Below are 17,433 nucleotides of genomic sequence, written 5' to 3' on the forward strand. Positions count from 1 at the left end.
TCTTGTCGGGGTCAACAAGCAGTGACGTCATAACGGCATTTGTTCGTTTTGAATTTAAACGCCGGAGATTAATCAACTGTCACTTCTCGACAAGAAGCTTAATATTTTTGGTTTAAATAATAATCTATGGACTGTATAACTTTAAACAAAGATACAGTGTCCGAGGAACAGTATGATAGTTTTGAATAGTCTCTAACACAGGCTGAGACAGTGAACTATCTCTCTCTAGTAATTACACTGTACAGTATCTGTGTAATGTTTTAACTAACCTGTAGTGACACCCAGAATGTTCTCGAGTTAGTAAAGAGTGGCAGCCGCCTCAAGGCGTACAGTCATACCCAAGTAATTTCCGGGTATCGAACCCTCTATTGTGGTTGTAAATTCCATATATCTACCTCAACGCCTCAATAATTCCCCTCAGTGGTTCACTGACCAAATTAATCCATACTGGGGGCCTAGCACAGAGGAGCTGATGACGTCACCACACAAAAGTAATCAGCTGTCAATATATTCAGATTTCCGATGGATTTTCAGCAATATATGAAGTTAATAATGAATCATTTGTGTGAAAAGTTAATATATATGATTATTATTCAGTCATTACCCACAAGGACTAATATTTCGAGTGTCGGGGAGGACGGCTGAAGCAAATGACCCGACAGCGAGGAAAAATATGAAGAGTGGTTGTGAAAGGAGAGTCCAAGGTGTTTGGGTTCGAGCCCATTGTAGGGCCTTTATATATCCCCCATACACTACGTTCTTGTGATAGTGGTCTGCAACTTGGCAATGTTGAGGCGTTTGTGTGGCCACTTGGTCTGGACGGTTGAGCGACGGTCCTGCTTCATGCAGGTCGTCGTTCAATCCCCCGATCATCCAAGGGGTGGGGCACCATTCCTTTCCCCCCGTCCGATCCCAAACCCTGATCCCCTCCTTTCCAAGTGCTATATAGTCGTAATGGGTTGGCGCTTCTCTTTCCCCTTGGGCGAGTCTATATATTGTAGTGTCTATATAGTCCTGCCATTATCTAAGGGGAATTATAGTATAGCCCAGGAGGGCGGCCCAGGAGGGCGGCCCAGGAGGGCGGCCCAGGAGGGCGGCCCAGGAGGGCGGCCCAGGAGGGCGGCCCATGTGGGCGGCCCAGGAGGGCGGCAGACCATGTGGGCGGCCCAGGAGAGCGGCAGACCATGTGGGCGGCCCAGGAGAGCGGCAGACCATGTGGGCGGCCCAGGAGGGCGGGCCAGGAGGCGGCCCAGGAGGGCGGACCGTGGGCGGCAGACCATGTGGGCGGGCCAGGAAGGTGTTAACGTGGGTGGCGGAGGCACACTGGGGCCTCCTACCTCCGGTGGCTGACATTAACAAACTTGCTCACTTTTTGGGCTAACTAATGTAACTCCGGGAACTTGTGCTCTGTTGAAATTTTATTTCTGCTCGTGCTGCAGAAGTTAGACTTATGCTGGTCTGTGATGTTAACAGAGACGCGGCCAGCCACACAAACTTACACAGACAGACACACACAGGGACCCCCACTAACGACCCTCTCCTCCCCCCAGACACACAGGGACCACCACTAACAACCCTCTCCTCCCCCAGACACTCAGGGACCACCACTAACGACCCTCTCCTCCCCCAGACACACAGGGACCACCACTAACGACCCTCTCCTCCTCCCAGATACACAGGGACCACCACTAACGACCCTCTCCTCCCCCAGACACACAGGGACCACCACTAACGACCCTCTCCTCCCCCAGACACACAGGGACCCCCACTAACGACCCTCTGCTCCCCCCAGACACACAGGGAACACCACTAACGACCCTCTCCTCCCCCAGACACACAGGGACCACCACTAACGACCCTCTCCTCCTCCAGACACACAGGGACCCCCACTAACGACCCTCTCCCCCCCCCAGACACTCAGGGACCCCCACTAACGACCCTCTCCTCCCCCAGACACACAGGGACCCCCACTAACGACCCTCTGCTCTTCCCCCAGACGGGAAGTACCACATGACGAGTGAAGGGGAACTTCACGTGCTGGAAGTTGGTCCTCAAGATGGGCTCTCAAGGTTCCAGTGTCGGACCCTCCACCAGCTGACTGGCAGCAGCCAGCTGTCTCGAACCCCGGCCAGGATCATCATCACAGGTGAGTAGCCAGCTGTCTCCCCCCTTTACCAGCTGACTGGCAGTATAGCCAGCTGTCTCGAACCCCGGCCAGGATCATCATCACAGGTGAGTAGCCAGCTGTCTCCCCCCTTTACCAGCTGACTGGCAGTATAGCCAGCTGTCTCGAACCCCGGCCAGGATCATCATCACAGGTGAGTAGCCAGCTGTCTCCCCCCTCCACCAGCTGACTGACAGTATAGCCAGCTGTCTCCCCCCTCTACCAGCTGACTGGCAGTATAGCCAGCTGTCTCCCCCTCTACCAGCTGACTGGCAGTATAGCCATCTGTCTCTCCCCTCCACCAGACGAGGGCCAGTAGCCAGCTGTCCCCCCCCCCCTCCACCAGCTGACTGGCAGTATAGCCAGCTATCACACATACGTGGGCCTGGATCATCATCACAGATAAGCAGCCAGCTATCTCCCTGACTGCTAAGACCACTATCATACAGGAGCCACATTGCACCAGTCTGTGAAACTGTCTGTGTGTCGAGTTGTTTATGGTGACGAGAGCGGCCGGCACCCCATAACACACTCACCTGCGGTTCCAGTGAGAGCAGAACTCTATTATGAAGGAGCGGTTCCAGGGGCCGCCATTCCAGCACGTTGGGATAGCACCTTCTCGCCCCGATTGTTATTTTATGCATGAAAGACACAGCCGGATGAGGCCGGAGAACTACCCAATACCTTCCTTTTGTCGGCTTCTTCTTTGTTCTCCAGTTTTCCCGCCATTTTTTCGCGCGCTTGCATCTTCCCGCGTCGTGTTCCCGCCTTGCATTTTCCCGCGTTATTTGAAAGTCAACATTTGCTGGCATACATTTTTTAACACAGTCCCCTCAAGTTCTTTACCCAAGCTGCTACGTTATTTTATCTCAGTTCCAACATCTTTACCCCAGCTTCAGTTTTTTTTTTTACCCCAGTTCCAACATTTTTTTAACCCAATTTTCAAAATTTTTTTGTACCCCAGTTCCAACATTTTTTTAACCCAATTTTCAACATTTTTTTTTTATCCCAGTTCCAACATTTTTTTTGTACCCCAGTTCCAACATTTTTTAAACCCAATTTTCAACATTTTTTTGTACTCCAGTTCCAACATTTTTTTAACCCAATTTTCAACATTTTTTGTACCCCAGTTCCAACATTTTTTTTGTACCCCAGTTCTAACATATTTTTTGTACCCCAGTTCGAACATTTTTTTTGTACCCCAGTTCTGACATATTTTTTGTACCCCAGTTCCAACATTTTTTTAACCCAATTTTCAACATTTTTTTACTGTTTTTAAGTTTCCCGAGTAAAATATTATTTTCTTTAGTTATAAGAAATGTTATAAAGGAGGTGTTGATGCTCGTGGTCCTCGTGGCTAGTGTAGCATCTCCAATATTTTGGTTCATTGTTTTTACCGGAGGCTATTAGCCGGCTATTTTGTAATGGGTATTTACGGGCTACGTTTTTCTCTCTCTCGCTTGCTATTTATACACACACACACAGACAATATTCTCGCCTTTCTTCCCTCTGCTTCGTACATTGTTCTTGTTTGCTAGATCTTTTCATTATTCCTCTCTCTCTCTCTCTCTCTCTCTCTCTCTCTCTCTCTCTCTCTCTCTCTCTCTCTCTCTCTCTCTCTCTCTCTCTCTCTCTCTCTCCCATGCTTATCTGCGTGTGTGTGTGGGCTATTTCGTGTTCCTTGTCTTACCATGATCACTCATATTCCGTGTTCCTTGTCCCACCATCTTCACTCATATTCCGTGTTCCTTGTCCCACCATCTTCACTCATATTCTCACTCGTTCTCACCACGTTGTTAAGTCACAATTTGTCTACTCTTGCTCCAGCAGGAGCAGGAGCAGTAGCGGGTGTGAAGGGGGTTTATCCTCCGTGGTGGAGTCAGCGACTCCTGAGGGACGGAGACATTTTCTCCAGCTCCTCCCATGAGGGTTTCCTTGGGACGAGGCAAGATTGGTGTTGCAAAGCCTTGTCAATACTTTTCAAGTTGCTTGGGAACGTGGCTGCCGAGGGACTGCAAAACTGTATTTTTTTTTTAACAGTGAGCTTTAAAGTTTTGTTTTATTGTGTGTGTGTGTGATAGAGATAGTGAGAGAGAGAGAGAGAGAATGTTATAAGCTTTGCTGGACTGTAAAACGGTATATGGCTCTCTCTCTCTCTCTCTCTCTCTCTCTCTCTCTCTCTCTCTCTCTCTCTCTCTCTCTCTCTCTCTCTCTCTCTCTCTCTCTCTCTCTCTCTCTCTCTCTCTCTGTGTTTACACATGTCAAAAGGTCTGGATGAACCTTTCATCTACACAGTGGGTTCCAGAGAACCTTATGACCTCTCTAGTAACCTGGTGACCTCTGGAGTGACCTGGTGACCTCTCTAGTGATCTTTTGACCTCTGGAGTGACCTGGTGACCTCTCTAGTGACCTGGTGACCTCTCTAGTGACTTTGTGACCTCTCTAGTGACCTGGTGACCTCTGGAGTGATCTGGTGACCTTTGGAGTGACCTGGTGACCTCTGGAGTGACCTGGTGACCTCTGGAGTGACCAGTGCACTTCTGGTGAAGTGCATCTTTAGGGTGATGCAGTGACCCTCTTGTGACCGAGTAATCAGTGACCAAGTATAGTCCAGGCACGAGTGATCACGACAAATAGAAAGCATTGCTGGCGTCGCCCGTAATAGGTGGTGTCCGTCTTGTGGTGACGGTCAGCGAGCAGGGAGGCAGGCAGGGCAGGCAGCAGGCAGGGTGTGGCCTGCGTCACGCAGCACTCTCTTGCTTCGACAGCTTGAGGTGTGGCGGCCTGCGTCACGCAGCACTCTCTGGCTTCGACAGCTTGAGGTGAGGCGGCCTGCGTCACGCAGCACTCTCTTGCTTCGACAGCTTGAGGTGTGGCGGCCTGCGTCAAGCAGCACTCTCTTGCTTCGACAGCTTGAGGTGTGGCGGCCTGCGTCACGCATTCTTGGCGAGAAGCGGACACATCCACACTGTTTCTTGTTTCAGCCTGCCGACCGCTGGCTCTGTACTTTCCGATCACGTTGCCTGAGGTCAGCTCCTTTCGTGCGGGCAACGAACGGCTTTCCCATTTGTTCCCCCCCCCCCCAGGCGCCCCCGTCTCCTGCACTGTTGTGGCCTGCGGTGCACACATGAAGTAGCGGATTTTCCTGGCGTCCCGAAGCTGGAAAGGTGCATTGAGGAATGGCGAGGCGGCAGAAGCACAGGTCTTTAGGACCACTGTGGGAGAAACCTTAGTGGCTCCCTGTGTGTGTGTGTGTGTGTGTGTGTGTGTGTGTGTGTGTGTGTGTGTGTGTGTGTGTGTGTGTGTGTGTGTGTGTGTGTGTGGAGGAACACCCTCTGGGGGAGCTGTCCCAGCATGATAAAATATATATATATATATATATATATATATATATATATATATATATATATATATATATATATATATATGTATATATATATTGTCATGAATAAAGAATAGGTGGGCAGGAAAAAATAGTTTATTGTGTGTTTGTGATGAAGGTGATGGATGGCTGGCCAATATGGCCGACCCGCACAGTCAACACACCCGAGCTGAGGGATTGTCCAATCCACAACTGTGTGTGTGTGTGTGTGTGTGTGTGTGTGTGTGTGTGTGTGTGTGTGTGTGTGTGTGTGTGTGTGTGTGTGTGTGTGTACTCACCTATGTGTGCCTACTGGATCGAGCGTTGGCTCGTTGTTTAAAGCAGTGACTCCTGTCCTACTTCTCTGTCATGCCAAGTTTTAAAGCTATGAATAGTGTTTGGTTCTACAATGTTTGCTTCCTTTAGTGCATTCCATTTCCCCACTACTCTCACGCTAAAAGAAAACTTCCTAACATCTCTGTGACTCATCTGAGCTTCCAGCTTCCAGCCATGTCCCTGTGTTCTGTTGGTATTCCGGTGTCAACGTTAAGTCTATTTCCACTCTGTCAAGCCCCTGGAGTATCTTGTATGCTGCTATCATATCTCACCGCTCTCTCTTTTTTTTAACGTCGTCAGGTTCAGTTCCTATTCCTGGTTCCTAATGTGTATCTTAAGATGATGTGGCTGCATATTCCATGTGGCTGCATGATGTGGGTGCTTACTCTAAGACTGGTCGCACGTAGGTAGTGTAAAGCGTTCTGAATGCCTCGTTACTTAGGTTTCTGAATGATGTTTTTAACTTTTGCTAGCGTCTCAATCGTTTTATGTGTGCCTCAGGAGTTAGTTTTGGTGTTATCTCTGCTCCTAGGTACCTTTCTTGAATCTGTTAGTCTCTCAACTTGGGTCATCTCCTCTTCTAACAATGGGAGCTGCTCAGGCTCTGTTGTGAACACTCTGTGGAAACTGGCATTCAGTGCCTCACAGATTTCTTTGTCGATTTCAGTATATATATGTGTGTGTGTGTGTGTGTGTGTGTGCGTGCGCGCACACACAAATACGTTTGTGCGCATTTGTGTGTGTTAGAGAACATCCCGAATGGCATTTGCCAAAATATTTTAAATAGGAGAAACTATTTTCTCCTATTTTCTATTATAGACAAGCTAGGTGTAAAAGTCTGTTCTCAGCCTTATCTTACATAAGACTGTTGCAGCACCTCAGCCACACTTATGTCTTCTGTTCCGTTGACCCTCTACTCACCTAGTTGTACTCACCTAGTTGTGTTTGCGGGGGTTGAGCTCTGGCTCTTTGGTCCCGCCTCTCAACTGTCAATCAACTGGTGTACAGATTCCTGAGCCTATTGGGCTCTGTCCTGGCCCTCTGCTGGCCTCCAGAGGTTGGGGTTCTCTGGTTGTTGAGAGTTTGCCATTCTGTGAATGTTTGTGAGTCCGACTGATGTTAGAGAGGAGGGAGAAGGCTTGGTGTTCAGGAGGCGGAGGGAATTTAGTGCACCCGGAGGAGGAGGAGGAGACGGAAGAAGAAAGAAGGAAGAAGGAAGAGAAGAAGAAGAAGCTTTTCGTCAGAGCGACATTTAGATGTCGTGAGTTCCTGTCAGCTCACTCTAGCTAACACATACTTTTTTTTCGATTTGACTTTAAAACACCATTGTGATGTGTGATAAAACACAAGATTCATCACTCCAGACCTGTAAACAAACAGACTCTAGACTGTGTAAGCTTAATGACTCCACTAACTAAAGAACGAACACTTGTATGAATAAATGCAATTTAATCTGAGCAAGCACATGTGACTTCGCAGCTTAAATGACAAATAGAGTATCGCGAGGTTTATTTTGATTCTCATATAAATATTTCAACTGAAAATTGAAACTAGGTGTTTTAAGGGATTAAAATAAGCAGGCTCCTGACCTTTGTTGACACCTGTATCATGTGTCATGTGTTATTTTGAGACCACATTCTTTCAAGGCTCTCACTAGGCTCTCTCAAGGCTCTCTCAAGGCTCTCTCAAGACTCTCAAGGCTCTCTCAAGGCTCTCTCAAGGCTCTCTCAAGACTCTCTCAAGGCTCTCACTAGGCTCTCTCAAGGCTCTCACTAGGCTCTCTCAAGGCTCTCTCAAGGCTCTCTCAAGACTCTCTCAAGGCTCTCAAGACTCTCTCAAAGCTCTTAAGACAACATTGCTGCTAAAGGATAAGTCAGCTCACCTTAAAAATGTGTTTACTAATAATAATTTCCTTTTCAACAATTGCCGGTTGAGTCTTACAATTTTATATATATATATATATATATATATATATATATATATATATATATATATATATATATATATATATATATATATATATATATATATGTCGTACCTAGTAGCCAGAACTCACTTCTCAGCCTACTATTCAAGGCCCGATTTGCCTAATAAGCCAAGTTTTCCTGAATTAATATATTTACTATAATTTTTTTCTTATGAAATGATAAAGCAACCCTTTTTTCTATGTATGAGGTCAATTTTTTTTTATTGGAGTTAAAATTAACGTAGATATATGACCGAACCTAACCAACCCTACCTAACCTAACCTAACCTATATTTATAGGTAAGGTTAGGTTAGGTAGCCAAAAAAAGCTAGGTTAGGTTAGGTTAGGTAGGTTAGGTAGACGAAAAAACATTAATTCATGAAAACTTGGCTTATTAGGGAAATCGGGCCTTGAATAGTAGGCTGAGAAGTGCGTTCTGGCTATTAGGTACGACATATATATATATATATATATATATATATATATATATATATATATATATATATATATATATATATATATATATATATATATATTAGTATATTTTGGTAGCAGTCTTTCCTGTAGACATATATTATTAAATATGACCGAAAAAGTAAGATTAATAATTCTAACACGAATTTTCTCAATCTTTCGTACATTACGCTTCACTGTTGGAGGTAAATCAAAAATCACTTCTCCAAAATTCATTTTTATTTCTAGTCTGACGCGACACGGGCGCGTTTCGTAAAACTTATTACATTTTCAAAGACTTCACAAATACACAACTGATTAGAACTTACGTATCTCTGATTTTATATCTACATTTGAGTGAGGTGGGAGGGGTGATGTGGCATTAACACAAGACAGAACAAGAGGGGATATTAATAGGGTATTAAAAGTATCAACACAAGACAGAACAGAAACAATGGGTATTGAATAGAAGTGTTTGTAGAAAGCCTATTGGTCCATATTTCTTGATGCTTCTATATTGGAGCGGAGTCTTGAGGTGGGTAGAATATAGTTGTGCAATAATTGGCTGTTGATTGCTGGTGTTGACTTCTTGATGTGTAGTGCCTCGCAAACGTCAAGCCGCCTGCTATCGCTGTATCTATCGATGATTTCTGTGTTGTTTACTAGGATTTCTCTGGCGATGGTTTGGTTATGGGAAGAGATTATATGTTCCTTAATGGAGCCCTGTTGCTTATGCATCGTTAAACGCCTAGAAAGAGGTGTTGTTGTCTTGCCTATATACTGGGTTTTTTGGAGCTTACAGTCCCCAAGTGGGCATTTGAAGGGTAAGGCAGGTCCTAGTCAATAACGGCTTCTCCAATGGTTTCATCGAAGACATCATAAGAAGGAAAGTGAAAAGCCATGCAACCTCTGAAGAGACAACTAACACAACACCTATACCCCCTATTAGACTATTTTACAGGAACTTCTTTTCCACAGCTCATAAAACGGAGGAAAGGGTCCTGAAAGATATTGTTAATAGAAACGTTATCCCTACAGACAAAAATCAGAGGATACAACTGACGATTTACTATAAAACCAGAAAAACGGCCAGCCTACTCATGAGAAACTCTCCAGACACAAAACAGAACGCTTTAAAAGAGACTAACGTCGTCTATGCCTTCAAATGCCCACTTGGGGACTGTAAGCTCCAAAAAACCCAGTATATAGGCAAGACAACAACATCTCTTTCTAGGCGTTTAACGATGCATAAGCAACAGGGCTCCATTAAGGAACATATAATCTCTTCCCATAACCAAACCATCGCCAGAGAAATCCTAGTAAACAACACAGAAATCATCGATAGATACAGCGATAGCAGGCGGCTTGACGTTTGCGAGGCACTACACATCAAGAAGTCAACACCAGCAATCAACAGCCAATTATTGCACAACTATATTCTACCCACCTCAAGACTCCGCTCCAATATAGAAGCATCAAGAAATATGGACCAATAGGCTTTCTACAAACACTTCTATTCAATACCCATTGTTTCTGTTCTGTCTTGTGTTGATACTTTTAATACCCTATTAATATCCCCTCTTGTTCTGTCTTGTGTTAATGCCACATCACCCCTCCCACCTCACTCAAATGTAGATATAAAATCAGAGATACGTAAGTTCTAATCAGTTGTGTATTTGTGAAGTCTTTGAAAATGTAATAAGTTTTACGAAACGCGCCCGTGTCGCGTCAGACTAGAAATAAAAATGAATTTTGGAGAAGTGATTTTTGATTTACCTCCAACAGTGAAGCGTAATGTACGAAAGATTGAGAAAATTCGTGTTAGAATTATTAATCTTACTTTTTCGGTCATATTTAATAATATATATATATATAATATATATAATATATATATATATATATATATATATTATATATATATATATATATATATATATATATATATATATATATATATATATATATATATATATATATATATATATATGTTATCACCATTTCAAGGGTCTCCGCCCCCTTCACCAGAACCCCCCCTCTACCACTACCCCTTTTCACGTATTTTTTTTTATATATTCTATTATTTTGTTAATGATTGTAGGTTGATCGGGTTCCGGATCTTGCGTGATGAGAGGGGGGGGGGGCTGGCCCCGCCCCGCCCAACACCCATTAGTGTTCTCAGGTAATGGGCGGCTAATGGCCAAGCGCAGACCATTAGTAATCGTACGTGGGAGGGGCTCGTATTACAATTAGTCTAGCATCAACCATTAGAGCAGCGAAGTGGAATTATGGAGCTTATAATGGGCCGGTGTTTTGGAGGTGTTGTTAATGGTCAAGTAATAGTCCAGCGTCGATTATTAATGGTCGTTGAGGATGAATAGTCCTCGTCCACTTCAGATATTTTCAAGAGATTCGAGTTTGGCTAATGTTGTGTTGAAGGGTAACTGATGGTGGTAACATTATAGTTTTGGAGTTGTTGGCATTTGCCATATGTGTTTATTTTTTTATCTTGGTATTTGAATTTCCCGCTCTTGGCAGATTGTCTTCACCGAGTTAGGTGAAACGTCACCAGTGACGTATTTCCGTCAACCAATGATAGTTTGTTCAGGTGAAACGTCACGAGTGACGTGTTTTCATCAACCAATGATAGTTTGTTCAGGTCAAACGTCACGAGTGACGTGTTTTCATCAACCAATGATAGTTTGTTCAGGTCAAACGTCACGAGTGACGTGTTTTCATCAACCAATGATAGTTTGTTCAGGTCAAACGTCACGAGTGACGTGTTTCCATCAACCAATGATAGTTTGTTCAGGTCAAACGTCACGAGTGACGTGTTTTCATCAACCAATGATAGTTTGTTCAGGTCAAACGTCACGAGTGACGTGTTTTCATCAACCAATGATAGTTTGTTCAGGTGAAACGTCACCAGTGACGTATTTTTCTCTCTACCAATCACAGTCTCCCCATCTAAAACGTCATGGGTTACGGGGTTTTTGGTCATCCAATGATGACGATGTTTCTCTCCCCAAACCCGATGCGCTGTGGGTATTATTTTGCAGAATGTAACGATCAGAGGGTCGAAAAGTCGTTCATTTATCTCTCCTGCGAGAGAATATATATATATATATATATATGTATATATATATATATATATATATATGTATATATATATATATATATATATATATATATATATATGTATATATATATATATATATATATATATATATATATATATATATATATATATGTCGTACCTAGTAGCCAGAACGCACTTCTCAGCCTACTATGCAAGGGCCGATTTGCCTAATAAGCCAAGTTTTCCTGAATTAATATATTTTCTCGATTTTTTTTCTTACGAAATGATAAAGCTACCCATTTCATTATGTATGATGTCAATTTTTTTTTATTGGAGTTAAAATTAACGTAGATATATGACCGAACCTAACCAACCCAACCTAACCTAGCCTAACCTATCTTTATAGGTTAGGTTCGGTTAGGTAGCCGAACAAGGTAGGTTAGGTTAGGTTAGGTAGGTTAGGTAGTCGAAAAAACATTAATTCATGAAAACTTGGCTTGTTAAGCAAATCGGGCCTTGCATAGTAGGCTCAGAAGTGCGTTCTGGCTACTAGGTACGACATATATATATATATATATATATATATATATATATATATATATATATATATTATATATAAGACAATGTCTGCTGTCTATTTGTCCCTCGCAGAGAGGCCAGACGCCTCTGGATAGCAGCACTAAAATTAGCAAAATTAAAAGGGGATTTTATTGGGAGTGTCATGGTGGGGGGGGGGGGGAGGAGTTTCTCAGATATTTCTGGTTGTTGGAGGACCTTGTGTGGGAGTTGGGTGCGTGAGGAGGGGGGGGGGGAGAGTTATCGTGGGAGAGAGAGATAGCATGATAACACCAGCCAAAGAATTATTAAGGTTTACGTTAAGCCTTTGTGAATAGAGTATTTGATCCCCCTTTTAAAATATCAAGAGGGTTAGAGAATTATCCCAGGGCATTGGAAGATTATATTGATATGCAGAGTGGCCAAGCTGCTGCTGCTGAGCTGTGTACTCCCCTAGTTGTGCTTGCGGGGGGTTGAGCTCTGGCTCTTTCATATATTCAGTAGCGAGTCTCACGTAGGTTGTAAATAGGACCAGGAAGTCTCCTCGTCCAAGTTACTGAAGACCAGTGTTTCACTTGCTGCTGATGGTATTGTGGTAATGTGTGCCTCTGGTATGATATTTGGGGCTCTGTCTTTACCCAAGGCTTTTGGGGCTCTATCTTTACCCAGGGCTTTAGGGGCTCTATCTTTCCCCAGGGCTTTTGTGGCTCTGTCTTCTCCCTGGGCTTTCTCTTTTTCAGAAGTAAGACTCTGGCTCCCCTTCAACATGTATTGCTATTCAGGTTTACTCACGGCTGTTTCAATCCTCATAACCTTGCATTTAGCTGGGTTAAATTCTAGCAGCCATTTCTTTCAGATCACCTCTGAATGGATCCGGATTCGTATACTGGCACTCGCATGTTTGGATATTATGCTGGTATACCTAACTCTCTCTTGAGGGAATCGAACCTCTAGATTATTGATGGCAAAATTTAATGCTTCCACACACCCTTAGGTTTCTAAATTTGAAATTTCTAAATAAATGTAAATCTAAATTTGACTTCAAGTATATTGAGTCCGCTTCCAAAGGTTTCTTATCAGCAGCTTGGGATAATCTTCTGATTTTCTTGGATAGTTTCAAGCCTTGGATAGTGTAACTATCCTGCGAGTCGTTCATACTCATCCCTCTCTTGAGTGACACGGAGTGGGATAGACGGAGCCACAAGCTGGAGACGCCCCTCGTTTTCATCCCCCCCCCCCCTACCCCTTTGTTTCCCCCTTTGATGATAAGACAACGTTGCAGCAACGTTCCTGTAACGTTGTGTTTATTGAGAGCTCGGTCTCCCGGTGGCCCTTCTAAGCATCAGGAAGCATCAGCATCTTTTGAAGCATCATGGGGGGAGATGATGCTTCCTTGTGGGCTGTAGCTGGACGCCGCGACGGGTCTGTTTGGGCAGTATTCCGCGCACCCGACCGATGCATTGTGGGGGTGGGGGTGGGGGGGGAAATTCGGTCTATTATGTTTAATTGACAGTTTAAAAGGGTATATTGCCGCGTCAGCTCTTGTCAGCGATGTGTGTGTGTGTGTGTGTGTGTGTGTGTGTGTGTGTGTGTGTGTGTGTGTGTGTGTGTGTTTTCCATACATAGCGTTTATGTGAGTGAATATGTTGTGTCTTCTCTCCACTGTGGTGGTGGTGGCAGTGGCTGCCCTCTACTGTGGTGGTGGTGGTGGTGGCTGCCCTCCACTGTGGTGGTGGTGGCTGCCCTCCACTGTGGTGGTGGTGGTGGCTGCCCTCCACTGTGGTGGTGGTGGTGGCTGCCCTCCACTGTGGTGGTGGTGGTGGTGGCTGCCCTCCACTGTGGTGGTGGTGGCTGCCCTCCACTGTGGTGGTGGTGGCTGCCCTCCACTGTGGTGGTGGTGGCTGCCCTCCACTGTGGTGGTGGTGGCTGCCCTCCACTGTGGTGGTGGTGGCAGTGGCTGCCCTCCACTGTGGTGGTGGTGGCAGTGGCTGCCCTCCACTGTGGTGGTGGCAGTGGTTGCCCTCCACTGTGGTGGTGGTGGTGGCAGTGGCTGCCCTCCACTGTGGTGGTGGTGGCAGTGGCTGCCCTCCACTGTGGTGGTGGTGGTGGCAGTGGCTGCCCTCCACTGTGGTGGTGGTGGCAGTGGCTGCCCTCCACTGTGGTGGTGGTGGTGGCAGTGGCTGCCCTCCACTGTGGTGGTGGTGGTGACAGTGGCTGCCCTCCACTGTGGTGGTGGTGGTGGCAGTGGCTGCCCTCCACTGTGGTGGTGGTGGTGACAGTGGCTGCCCTCCACTGTGGTGGTGGTGGTGACAGTGGCTGCCCTCCACTGTGGTGGTGGTGGTGGCAGTGGCTGCCCTCCACTGTGGTGGTGGTGGTGGCAGTGGCTGCCCTCCACTGTGGTGGTGGTGGTGGCAGTGGCTGCCCTCCACTGTGGTGGTGGTGGCAGTGGCTGCCCTCCACTGTGGTGGTGGTGGTGACAGTGGCTGCCCTCCACTGTGGTGGTGGTGGTGGCAGTGGCTGCCCTCCACTGTGGTGGTGGTGGTGGCAGTGGCTGCCCTCCACTGTGGTGGTGGTGGTGACAGTGGCTGCCCTCCACTGTGGTGGTGGTGGTGACAGTGGCTGCCCTCCACTGTGGTGGTGGTGGTGGCAGTGGCTGCCCTCCACTGTGGTGGTGGTGGTGGCAGTGGCTGCCCTCCACTGTGGTGGTGGTGGCAGTGGCTGCCCTCCACTGTGGTGGTCGTGGTGGCAGTGGCTGCCCTCACTTACCTCGAGAAGAGGAGATAAACGACAAAACTTGGGCTCTTCATTTTTTTTTTTACATTGTGGGTGAGCTCGGACATGTGAAGTGAGGGAGGTGAGAGAGGGAGGTGAGAGAGGGAGGGAGGTGAGGGAAGGAGGTGAGAGAGGGAGGGAGGTGAGGGAAGGAGGTGAGAGAGGGAGGGAGGTAAGGGAGGGAGGGACTGAGGGATTATACTGGGATTTGCGAATATATTTTGACTATTTTATTGTCCACTACGACGCTTGCAGTCCTCCATCCTGGGATAAAGATCACCGAAACCTGAAACGTTTTCTACTAGTATGAACAAAAATGTGCGCAGTTTGTCCACATCTCTTCGTCCTGGGATTACAAATCACATATATTTATCCCAGTACGAGCAGAGAATAAACAAAATAATGCTTCTGTTGATCCTAGGAGAAAAAAACAAAGGTCCCTACCGCGCAACAAGTTTGTTGCCATAATGTGGGGCCCGAATAATGAATATAAATATTACCCCTGTTCATCCTGGGACAAAAATTACATATCCTCGCCCCGTAATACATTTTTTTTCCTCTAGGATAATGAAAATTGATGACGTCCTTCATCCTGGGGGGAAAAGAACTCGGAGCACGCGGTAAAGAGCACCCACATATCTCGCTGTATATTATTTAGTCTTTTTTATGTATTTTCTCTTGTTTTGTGTCTCTTATTCTCCTGTTTTATGGTTCTTCTTCTCTTTGAATTATTATTTTTTTGTTGTCTTTTACGTCAATGGGGATAATTAGTATTATTGAGGTAATTACTGGAGCGGGACAGGGTTCGAACCAGCGTCCCGGGTACTCCCAGGCACGCGGCTCACCCCTGCACCACAACAAGGCTAAGACGCACGTCTGGGAGAACACCCACAACGCTGGTTCGATCCTCTCCCAACCTCCCCCAACGATCTAATCATACACCCATCACCTTATTTTGATTTCCTTGTGAATTATATTACTATAATTATTATAATCCAAAAAAACAGACTAGATTATAAAAAAAATATCCTCCAAGCCCCAAACACAAGCATCAAACAGCTGTGTGTGTGGTTGAGCGGGACCCTGTGAGCGGTCATTAAAATTCAGAGTATTAGTGATGCCGGGACCAGAGAGCCTTGAGGGCCCAGAGGGTGCCAGAGGGGGCCAGGGGGGGCCAGGGGGGCCAGGGGGTGCCAGAGGGTGGCCAGAGGACCCAGAGGGGGGGTCAGAGGGCCCCCTGGAGCCTGGCAAGCATCAGACCAACGTTTTCTGCCGTAATTAAATAGTAAAGAAAACCCTTTCCTTTAGAGGCGGTGCTGAGGGTCTGAGAGAGCGCTCTCTTGCTCCTTGGTGACGTCGTCTCTGTGGGCGTCTGGAAGGTGCGTACGCCGTCTCTGGGGGAAGTTTACAAGTGCCTCTGTTGTCTCTGGGGGAGGTTTATAAGTGCCTCTGTTGTCTCTGGGGAGACAGGAAAGTGCGTATATCGTCTCCACAGAGACCTCAAACTGCGTATATTGTTTAGAAGACCGTGAAATACGCAGCCTCCTCTCCCCCGCGCCCAAGCACCTTGGCAGCCCCAGCACGCGAGCGCTCTCAGAACTCAACCTCCATATAGGAGCTTTGATCTCCCAGGAGCCTTATCTGGACTCTTGTAGCTTTGATCAAGGTGACTAAATGTGTCAAGGTTAGTGCCTTACCCTCTGGCTGAAACCTGGGGAACGATGATGGACCAAAACGATGCAATTGGAGGTCAAGACAATAGGCAATTTCTTGGTGAAAATTGTGTAGGTTTTGATCAATTTCCAATTTGGATGCCTTAAATTAAGACATTTATGCTCCTTAAATGTGGTTACAATGAATTTATTTCATATAAAATAATTCTCGGTTAATTGGATAATAATATTTCTTTTACAAATATGCATCATCTTATGAGGTTTGGAGTTGCCAGTGTTGGTGGTGGGTGATGGGGGCGTCAGTGTTGGTGGTGGGTGATGGGGGCGTCAGTGTTGGTGGTGGGTGATGGGGGCGTCAGTGTTGGTGGTGGGTGATGGGGGCGTCAGTGTTGGTGGTGGGTGATGGGGGCGTCAGTGTTGGTGGTGGGTGATGGGGGCGTCAGTGTTGGTGGTGGGTGATGGGGGCGTCAGTGTTGGTGGTGGGTGATGGGGGCGCCAGTGTTGGTGGTGGGTGATGGGGGCGTCAGTGTTGGTGGTGGGTGATGGGGGCGTCAGTGTTGGTGGTGGGTGATGGGGGCGTCAGTGTTGGTGGTGGGTGATGGGGGCGTCAGTGTTGGTGGTGGGTGATGGGGGTGACAGTGTTGGTGGTGGGTGATGGGGGTGACAGTGTTGGTGGTGGGTGATGGGGGCGTCAGTGTTGGTGGTGGGTGATGGGGGTGACAGTGTTGGTGGTGGGTGATGGGGGTGACAGTGTTGGTGGTGGGTGATGGGGGCGTCAGTGTTGGTGGTGGGTGATGGGGGCGACAGTGTTGGTGGTGGGTGATGGGGGTGTCAGTGTTGGTGGTGGGTGATGGGGGCGTCAGTGTTGGTGGTGGGTGATGGGGGCGACAGTGTTGGTGGTGGGTGATGGGGGCGACAGTGTTGGTGATGGGTGATGGGGGCGACAGTGTTGGTGGTGGGTGATGGGGGCGACAGTGTTGGTGGTGGGTGATGGGGGCGTCAGTGTTGGTGGTGGGTGATGGGGGCGTCAGTGTTGGTGGTGGGTGATGGGGGCGTCAGTGTTGGTGGTGGGTGAT

General features: G+C 46.7%; 1 protein-coding gene across 1 annotated transcript in view; it reads left to right on the plus strand.

Moving 5' to 3' along the window:
- Positions 1 to 17,433, plus strand: part of LOC138356005 (uncharacterized) — a 121,953-nt gene that overhangs the window by 65,501 nt on the left and 39,019 nt on the right. The window contains exon 5 of the mRNA XM_069311552.1: positions 1,997 to 2,146. Within this exon, the coding sequence (XP_069167653.1) occupies positions 1,997 to 2,146 (150 nt within the window). The remainder of the gene's footprint in view (positions 1 to 1,996; positions 2,147 to 17,433) is intronic.

The sequence above is a fragment of the Procambarus clarkii genome, chromosome 70 (genome assembly GCF_040958095.1).
Source record: "Procambarus clarkii isolate CNS0578487 chromosome 70, FALCON_Pclarkii_2.0, whole genome shotgun sequence".
Lineage (NCBI taxonomy): Eukaryota > Metazoa > Arthropoda > Malacostraca > Decapoda > Cambaridae > Procambarus > Procambarus clarkii.